General features: G+C 40.5%; 1 protein-coding gene across 1 annotated transcript; it reads left to right on the top strand.

The window, feature by feature from the left end:
- On the top strand, nt 1-8,452 carry LOC147890211 (phosphoadenosine phosphosulfate reductase-like). The gene is made up of 10 exons (XM_087390788.1): nt 1-139; nt 267-537; nt 674-790; nt 891-986; nt 1,246-1,311; nt 1,409-1,468; nt 6,741-6,796; nt 6,877-7,027; nt 7,728-7,877; nt 7,990-8,452. The coding sequence occupies exons 1-9, from the start codon at nt 69-71 to the stop codon at nt 7,791-7,793; spliced, it is 954 nt and encodes a 317-aa protein (XP_087246914.1). The 5' UTR covers nt 1-68; the 3' UTR covers nt 7,794-7,877; nt 7,990-8,452.
- Nucleotides 8,453-10,110: the final 1,658 nt, after the last annotated feature.

The following is a 10,110-nucleotide window of genomic DNA, read 5'->3' as shown; positions in this document are numbered from 1 at the left end:
GCTAGGCGTGTGCAGAGATTTGCGCTGCGTTGACGTGCTGCTCTACACCATCTCCGCATTCAGTTTCCATGGCTCTCGCGGGTCTCTCCCGCTTCTCCTGCTCCAGTTTGCAGCTCTCTGCTCCTCTTCCGCTTCCCAGGTCTTCCCTTTCATGCTTTATCCGTTTTGCATTTGGTCCAATTTACTCCATTCTTTGCTTGCTTTGCCTTTCCCTTTCCTTTTGCTTGCTATCTTGCTCACCTTTCCCCGGTTTGCACCACTTCTAGGGCAACCCAATTACAGTCTCTTGGCATCAAATGGCCGTCCTTTGGCAGCTGGATGCACGATGGCTGCATGAAGTTTCGAAGTTCGTCCTGCTGCATGGTCAAAAACCAGGTCAGGGCTGGCGCTGTTATTGTAGGTGTAGAGGAATGGGTTCAGCAAGCTCGTGAGGATCGTCTCCAACATCTGGAGGAACAGGCCCTGGCTATTCTCACGAGAACCATAGACACCTTTCAAAACCCGGCATTTCCGTGTGCCCTTATTGCGGGTGATGTGGTAAGGTGCTTTGCGTTATCTCTGCCTCTTAAATCTATTGACCGTCTACTTTTGCTTTTGGTGGGTTGTTTCACATTGTCCGGAGAAGCGAGCACTTTGTACATCCTCCAAATTAATCAAGTGCTTTGCTTGTCAGGTGATATTAGACTTGCTAAACAAACTTGGAGTTCTAAGCAATGGCCGAGTCAAAGTTGTATTTATCGACACTTTCCATTTGTTCCCTGAAACCTATGTCTTTTTGCAAAGTATGGAGGTAGGATCTGTCCTTCTTTTGATTTATTTTTCCGATTGTCAGTTGGATCGGATCGAAAGTTGTCAATCTAAGAAACCGGCGTGTGGTCCGTGTGTTGCAGGAAAGGTATGGATTTAAAGCACACGTCTTTCACGCTTCAGGTGTGAACAGCAAGGAAGAATACTTCGGAAAACATGGAACAGATCTCTTCATAAGAGTAAGTACTTCTTTTCCTCTCTGCTGGACGCTATTGTGTAGAGGACTGGAGGCTTGTTGAGTCATCGAATCCCTTGCTCAGCATTGTCTGTATATCTCTGAATTCGTTGCCTGCTTAGGTTTTTGGCTGTAACCTAAATCCCTTGTCTTTTTGATGCCAAGCAGTGAATTTATGCACTGCCGAAGTTATATGATTTCAAGCTTCTTTTGTCTCCATATTCAAAGCTTACTTCTTTCGATGTTGTGGTTTTCCTAAAAAGGACATTGAGGAATATGATAGAATCTGCAAAGTGGAACCGTTTGATCGAGCTTTGAATACCTTGAAGGTTAGAATCAGTAAGTTTGAATATGGAAAGGATTTTAAGTTCATTCACGAAGATTTTAACTTCATAGCAATTCCATAACTCACCTTCATATCTTTAGGTTGATGCTATGATTAATGGGAGGCGACGAGATCATGGTGCAGAGAGGGCACACCTTGAGGTTTGTTCTATTTACTTTTAGTAACATCCACAATAGCCTAGGCTTGTAAGAAATATGACTAGCATGTATACTGATTCCTCAAGCATGGGTATTGATTTTAGGAAATTTCATATTTTGAGTGTTCCAAAAAGGGGGAGTGTTGAGTATGTCTTCCTTTTGTTTTTCAATATCTTATCTTTCGTTTTCTCTTTTATTTTCTGTGTAGATTTTGGGACTGCAGAACAACAAAAAACTCTAAATTTGTACGATTGGATATATTCTAGTCTTACAAAGGGGCGTGTGTGTGTGTGTGCGTGCGTATCCAATTGATTGACAAGAGTTACCAATAATACGAAACAGTAGTGCTCCACTACAGAAAGAGAATAGCTGCTAACTGTAGACACTACTCTATCTAGAGTACGTTCCACATAGCATCATGGAAGGAACAAATAGGACGTAGAAATAAAAAAGAAGATATAGTGCATATTTGGACATACAGTCATTACAAATAATAGCGCACAGCTTACAAGCTACAAATTTCATTGAAGTTTAGACTTTTAAACCACCAGACCAGTCACGTTCTGGTTGTGACTCAAAAAGACCTTTTTTCTCAAAAAACAGCTCACAACTTAGAACTTGCAACTGCAAATAATGAAACTTGAAAGTGATTGTCTCCTCAAACATTAATGTCAAGGCTAGTAACTACTAACTAGTTACTAAATATCTACTAGCTAGCATCTATAAACTTCAAACAAACAAATTAATGCGATTATCAAACGTGTGCAGGCAAAGCAGAGTTTGATTGGAGTTTCCAAACACCATTTTTCAAACGTTTCCAAATGTTTGATAAACCAATGAAACGCGTTCGATAGTAACTATGATGGGCAGTTGTGTTTTTCTTAAACGTTTCCAAATGTTTGATAAACCAATGAAACGCGTTTGATAGTAACTATGATGGGCAGTTGTGTATAAGCTGCAATTTTTTGACAGCCCTAGCTGATTCATCCCTTGGAAAGGCTCCCTTGTGCATCTTTCCTAAAATGCATCCTTCAACATTTGAGATACCTGTTCTATTTCTTCATTCATAGTGATCTTTTGGCAATGCATTTTAATATATTCTGTCTGTCTCTCTCGCACGTGCACATTTCTTCCTCTTCTTTTCTTCTTTGTCCTTTTTGCTATTGTAATTTTTGTTGTTTGGGTTGGGATTTTATGGCTTAGTAAGCACTTTATTTAGTGATGTGAACATTAGGATAGCTTTGCTTACGAAGTTATTCTCATTTTTGTTACTCTTTTATCTTTTGTTTGTTTTATTAAAAAAATTACTTTGTTAAGATTGGATACATTCTAGTCTTATGAAGGTATATGTATGTATGTATGTATAGCATGTAGTTTGACGTCTCTTACAAACCCTTTGTTCTTAGCTCATTTAAAGAAAAAAGAATTTGCAAGATTGGATATATCCTAGCCTTATGAATGCATATCTCAAGTAAATTGAGTCAACAAGATAGTATGTCTAAAAGGTCTATTAATATGCTTGATAGAAGCCAATGAACACATGGAAATCTTACGCATTTGTAGGCATCTATTACTCAACTATGTTTGTGAGCATTTTTATAGAGAAAAATGCCATGTGTATTGGCAACATTCCCTTGAGTGCACTGTGCAGTGCGTGCATTGATAAAGGATGGTTTCCTTAAGAGCCGCAACACCTTGGTGTGATTTCTTTATGTGGGCTTCATCAAGGAATATTGCAGGAATATCATCAAGAAATAGAAGAGGTACAAAAATCGATGGCCTTGTACGATTGAAATGTTGTTGGTGAATTTAGAGGGCATGACCATGCATTTGTATTGTGCTTTCTTTCTTAAACAGTGGTCTTTAGAACATCAAGTTGAGTAATGACCTGAAATAATAATGATGAAAAACAACTTTTTAAATAGAAAGACTATCATCATATTGGTGGTCTGAATATTCATATATTCTTTCATCGTGCTAGTCTGGCTGAGCACATGGAGAAATATTGTTGTGGTTTTCCTAATGAGATCCGTGATTATTGCACGAAGACACGGGTTACAAATATGTCGCAGTTGATAGAAAATGCCACAATAGCTGATGCCTTGTTGCAAGGGAAGATGGTTGGAAGGGTTCTAAGAAAGATGATGTAGGGAAGTCTGGAGAGAGCGGAAAGCCTATTAAGGCGAATTTTTTTGTAGGTAAAAGGACATGCAAAGGCAGTGGGCCAAAGATCAGGTGGATGAGTTTGGAGGAGAGGCATGCTCTCAGGGATGCAAACAAATCCTTTCATTGTAAGGAAGAAGGGCATATGGCTCACGATTACCCTAACAGGAAAGGAAAGGCTCTAATGATCATAGAGATGACAAGGGTGATAAAAATGGTCGAGGGAAAAAGCTGAAGCCTTCTGTGGGTTATTGTTGGATGTGATCAGTGAGAGGCCACAAGGAGAGGAGACAAAGTTATGCCGTACTTGGGGTAAAGTGAGAGATCAAACAGCTCTGATCTTCTTTGATTCAGAAGCCAAAGCTAATTTCATCTCCCTTGAACTTGTTGCTAAGCTTGGAATTAGTGCGGAGGATATGGGTCCCTTGTGCAGGGCCGGAATGACTAATCCCGAACTCACTACTCCAGTGACTTCGATTATTGAGGCCTAAGGTGATCGCAGAGTCATGCGCCACCATATATGTAGGGCACAAGGCATTGATGCCACAGCCAGAGCGGTGGAGCATTATTTTTATTGGCCTAGTTTACGCCGAGATGTGGAAGAGTATGCTAGGACCTGCCAAAAGGTTAAGTATGACCGCCAGAAACCACCAGGTTTGTTGCAGCCATTGCGGATCCCTAGTAGACCAAGGGAGAGTATCGCCATGGATTTCATTTTCGATTTCCTCGTACGCCCGCGGGACATGATAGAATTTGGACGATTATTGATCGATTTAGTAAGCAAGCTCATTTTATTCCCGCCAGGAAGAGAATTACAGCAGATCACATGGTGCGATTGTTTATGCAGCATATCTTGAAGTACCATGGCATGCCGACATCTATTGTCAGTGACAGGGATCCTCACATGACGAGTCTTTTCTGGAGGGGACTGTTTGATAATTTGGGTACTACATTGAAGTTCTCATCCACATTTCATCCACAGACTGATAGACAATTAGAGCAAGCAAACTCAACGGTTTTGGATCTTTTGAAATGCTATGTCTCTGATCATAAGGCTCAGTGGGAGCAGTATTTGCCTTTGGTTGAATTTGCATATAATAATACGGTACATACTGCTACAGGTAAAGCTCCATTTCAGATTGTTGAAGGAGGGCAGAAAGTTCCACGTATATTGCATACTAAAGATAAAATCTTTGAGGCTGATAAGTTTGTGGACAATTGGGATGAAGCTTACAAGAAAATCAAGCTGCCCTTCAGAAGACTTAGGAGAAACATAGGCTGCAGATAAGCATCGTCGGAATTTGCAGTTCATGGAAGGTGATTATGTGTTGCTGCGTTTTGCTAGAGGCTGGCTGAAAAACAACAAAGGGAAAGACATGCTATATCCTAAGCTGAGCCTACGATACTATGGGCCTTTCAAAGTTATTGAAAAGAAAAATGATGTGGAGTACAGGTGTAAACTACCGGATGGTTGGAGAATTCACAATGCCTTCCATGTGAGTCGTGTGAAACTATTCCATGGTCCTCTTCTAGAGTATATGCTTGCTGAGGAACTGCGAGAGGTTGAGGAAATGGATAAGCTTTTCATTCCTGAGCATATCCTACAGCATAAGGAAAGAAAAGTTCGAGGTAAAGTATCACGTCGCTATTTTGGTGAAATTTAAGAACTATTCTTCATTGCATGCGAAGTGGTTGGAGGAGGGGCAGTTGGCAGATATACCCCAGGTTTTGCAGCTTTATCTCGAAGCTTTCAGCTTGAGTCGACCTTGGTCGAGGTTCCTTCAGGTTCAGTGGGGTGCAGGTTTGGAGTTTAGCCTGGTACTCAAGAGGGGCGTAGTTCCTCTGCCTCCTTGTCACAGACAGGCCCAGATTTCTAGAAGTCGCTTGGTGACATTATATGTTTCACCTGAGGTACTGAGCTGACAGTATATCTTTCTACACCCATCATGCTGTAGGTGTCAAGCTCCTTTGTCCTCCTCATATGGGGGCTCACAGGTGGGGCATTAACCCTTATATTCCAACAATAGCATTTTGCATTCATCGCTGAAATTCTAGTAAAGATCCAATGCTTGGCAATGCCTACCATGGACGTTGATGTCTGCCAAATGGCAGTTGAGTGCCTCACTGGTAGGCCATTGACCTTTATATTCCAACAATAGTATTTTGCATTCATCCATGTGACATTCCATCTTGGTGAAATTCTACTAAAGATCGAATGCTTGGCACTGCCTACCATGGACATTGTTGTCCTGAATTTTGGCATGCCAAATGGGGTTTGAGTGCCTCAAGCTTCTAGACTGTGAATACTCCCGTCCTGGAACAATAGGTTGTAAACGCAAGATTTCAAGGCTAGATTGTCTTAAAAATAGACTCAAATGGATGAAGCTGGAGGGATGCTCAATCTTGCTTCGTGCTAAAAAGTAGGAGATAAGAGATAGGCCCTGAGACGAAAAGGAGGGGTGGGACGATGAAGAAGCTCAGCTCCGTCCACCTCTTGTTCTAGGCCTGCATACTTTCTGCAATACAAAACATCTTCAAAGCTGCCTGAAATCTATCGAGGTCCACTTTTAAAGCCTCCATAATTTGGCTGTGTCATCAACAAATTCAGATTACAATGAATTCGTGCTGACAGGGAATGAGGAGTGGCTCTTTCTTGAACAGGACAAGACAAGTGGGGAAGCCAGCAGAAGAACGAAAATTTCTTTTTTGTTCCCCCATCGATTCTCAAGCTGTTGCTTGCAGGCTGTTGTAGCTTGTAGGGGCTCACCTGTTGCAAAGTGCCTCAAAGGATGTCACTCTCAAGTCTTACCACATTGTTCTTTGGTATACAGCATGGATACAATGAAAAAAGCATGTGTTCCTTGGTATACAGCATGGATATAATGAAAACTAAATCTTGCACATGTAGAATATGTCCTCTGCTTGTATGGCTTCTTGCAGTTGCATGTCAATTCTTGCGTTGTGTCCAGCTTGGAATTACATTTTGATTGAATAGTGTATATGCAAATACTAACTTTGGTGCAAGTTTTATTTCCTCAGGCTATTGGTAAGCTCAATATTTGTTGACTTTTTTGCATTGTCCTAATTGAAGATGTTTATACTGGCCTTGTAGGTGGTGGAAGGAGGTGCAAGGGTGAAGATACAGCCACTGGCATACTGGGAGTTCAGGTACACTCGTAAGCAGACCTAAAATGAAAAGAGGGTGTTCAGAAAAACATTTTTGATCTTACGTTACTGAAAACTCGCAGAGATATTTGGGATTATCTAGAGAAGCATGGGATCCCCTATCATCCCCTTCACGATCAGGGCTATCCAAGTGTTGGAGATGTTCAAAGTACATTGCCTGTTCCTAAGGAACAATGGTTTGAATATGGAGGGGAGAGGTCTGGGCGTTTCCAGGTAATGATGCTTACCTTCTTTCTTGCCTAAACAAAGTGATGTCGCATTGGATCCTGAAATAAGGACGTGCTCATGGTGAAGTATTCATTGAGAATGTTAAAAAACCTTTTTTTTTGAAACGGACTAGTCTCTTAATGCAAGTCATGTCGTCAAGGTGATGGTTTGAAAGTGTTTTTTCTTTCTTGAGAACAATATTTTGAATAATGTGCGGTACTCAGCTGATTTTGGCAGGCAGTGTTTTGTCTTCAATCATCAATGAGACTACTAAATGGAGTGCTTTAGCCCCCGGTTGACAAACACCTGAATGATTTGGAAGCACTAGTTTTCAATTCTTGGTTGTTTAGAACACATGATGTGAAAAAATGTTCTACCTCTGCATCTGCTTTCCTGGCTGGTGTCATACTTGGTCTTGGTTTGTTTAGAATGTAAAATTGATTACGTGATTTTTTGGTGCGCTAGCTTTGTCCACCAGCTTTGAAACACCTCCTCTTGGCTCATTGCATGCAATGAATTTCTACACGGAGTCTCCTCTCTGTTTGTGGTCGCTACAGGACGAACTGCAGTACAATTCACGTAGAAGCTACATTTCAAGAATACATTTGTTTCAAGATCCAAAATCACATAACATGTGTTGAAAGCAATAGATTTGCCGAATCGTGTTGTACTCTCAGAGACTGACCTGATCCTCTGTGTTTTGCAGGGTATGAAAAATAAAGATGGGTCTGTCAAGACAGAGTGTGGTATACACGTCGGAGCCTCCCAGTAGGACTGTCTATAGAGAATGTGGCTTTAGCTTTCTCAGCTTGACTCGTTTGCTCACCAAATGGGGCGGTCTTCTGTAAAGGGGAAGGTGCGATTCGTCCTGGTTACAAATGCAAATGATCTTTTTTATACGAGGCATTTAATTACTCCTAGAAGTCTACTGATTAAATTCAATGTTCAAATGTGTTTGTTCCTTGCAGGCTTTGTCTCTATTGTACCTGCAGATAATTTAATTTTATAAATCTTCACCCTATGTTGTACAAATACTAGCTCTGCCAAATATTGTAAGAGTCAATGTCTTAGTTCTTTTAAAGGGCAATCTATCCATGTTCCATGTTTTCATGTGACTAGTAATTTGTCTTTTTCTGGTTCAATCACTGTAATTAGTCTTAACATTTTCAATTCGCGCAAGTAAAATAATGGAATCTACGATCAGCATACATTCAACACAAATCAGAAGATTCATTAGATAATTATTCCAGAAAGAGGGCCTTTGTATGTTGGCCAAGCACAAAGCTTTTTTCTGTGCCTTACGGAGGAGGTCAAATAACAATGACTATACCCCTTTCTCACAGGGTATCGAGTAATCATGCTGCATAGAAATATGAGAAAAACTTTGGCTCTGTATATATAACAAGCTAGTGATAAGGATTGGCACTCCAAGAAGTTGATAAAGGAAGCAGCACGCCTAACCCCAATCTCAAGGTTCCAGAAGAAAGGTTAAGCTGTAATGTTAGATGAAACGTTAAGCTCTTGTGTAGGATGATGTTTGAGGATAACTCCTCTAGAGCAGCCTTTGATGTGCACATTGTTTTACAAAAACTTCTTTGCAATGCCACCTCTCAATCAGGACTTTTTAATTTCCTTGTCAGTATGAGTTAGTCTCTGTGTTTTGCTGGGTAAAAGTTGAGGCTTTCAAGGCTAAAAAATTGAAGGAGGAGAAGACCCGAAAGTATATCGCAGTTTAAAATTTATTTCCTAGTTTTAAGGTGCAGTAGATATCTCTTCTTGAACAGCCAGAGTTTGGAAAGCTTTTCTAGGCTATAACTTTGGACAAAAGTAAGGCCTTCAGATATGTTTCCATGTGTGCCCTAAGATCTGTACTCTATTTCCTAGAGTTGTGTGCGGCTTTGTCCTCTTTCATTCTTTTTTCAACAGAGCTGGGGCTTAGATTTTATAGTTATTTTTCACTTAGCACGAGTACGTTTTGCAGAATGATACTATCAGCTTTGAATAATTCAATTAACATCTAGAATCTATATACAATACGATGTGAGAAGAAATTTTAAACATTGTATGTGATTGTGAATTGGAAAATGAGTTGCAACAAAACAGCATCTGCTCACAATGAGGTAGTTATTTCTTGAATGGGCGGTTTGCAAATAGTATGGTTTAAGCCGTTGGTAAGGTTGCCTTGCACTAATGTCAATGAGGGGCAAGATTCAATGTTGACTGAGTACACCGACTTTCCATCCAATATTTGGCCTCATGTATTGAAGGTTCCAAATCTTTGATGGGAAGAGGTGCATAAACGAGGCATCACAGGTGCACAAAAGCATGAGTAATTGTGACATTTAAAGCATGAAATTCATAGCATCTGCATTACACATTCAAGTTATAACTTGCAAAACTCTTAGCAATTTGTATCAGAGTGCAACATCATTTAACATCCTAGAAGCTCTCTTCATCAAGTGCTAGATGAAAGAAATTTACAGCATCTCGTGGAAAGTCAGTGGCAAGAAAATTGAGCAAGCTAATGGCAACATAACCCATGGATGAAAGAAACTAGGCATGTGTGGTAGATCACATAGCAAAATGAGCAAGTATCTCAGCATTGAACCTGAAATTGGACTTCAAGTTGAATGCCAAACATGTTCATTTCGGGGAGACATTTGGTGACGAGGGGAATTTTGGTAAATTGTGGCAACTGTTCACATGCTCCATTGTTTGAAGCAGCTCGATTGGCTTGAAAAATTGTTGTAGGATTCGCTAATGTAGAAAGGGAACAGTCCGCAAGGATCGGAATCACCATGGCTAAAATTGAGGATGAGCTATCAAAGGATGATGAGGATGACAAGGTAGATTTACACCATGTCCCTCCCTATAAGGAATACAAGGTTTGACATCGGAATATATGATTCGAGCAAGGTAAGAGAATGGATGAGGAAGGCGGCTTTGACAGTCCTACTAAGGTTAAGGAAGCAAATCTAGCAAAAGAAGGTGAAGACCCTAAATCGATCTACATCGTTGATGACCTCATGTTGGAGTAAGGAAAAGATTTGACTTCACTTCTCGTGAAGTTTAAAGACCGTGGCATGGAA

Source organism: Dipteris shenzhenensis, chromosome 19 (assembly GCF_047967505.1).
Source record: "Dipteris shenzhenensis isolate YYH24624 ecotype China chromosome 19, Dip_SZ_1.0, whole genome shotgun sequence".
NCBI lineage: Eukaryota > Viridiplantae > Streptophyta > Polypodiopsida > Gleicheniales > Dipteridaceae > Dipteris > Dipteris shenzhenensis.
This window is presented reverse-complemented; position numbering and strand designations above follow the sequence as displayed.

Coding starts and splice junctions, on each gene's coding strand:
- LOC147890211 (XM_087390788.1), top strand. CDS start 69: ATGGCTCTCGCGGGTCTCTCCCGCTTCTCCTGCTCCAGTTTGCAGCTC. Junction 1,469..6,740: donor CAGAGAGGGCACACCTTGAG/GTTTGTTCTATT, acceptor CTGGCCTTGTAG/GTGGTGGAAGGAGGTGCAAG. Junction 6,797..6,876: donor CTGGCATACTGGGAGTTCAG/GTACACTCGTAA, acceptor GAAAACTCGCAG/AGATATTTGGGATTATCTAG.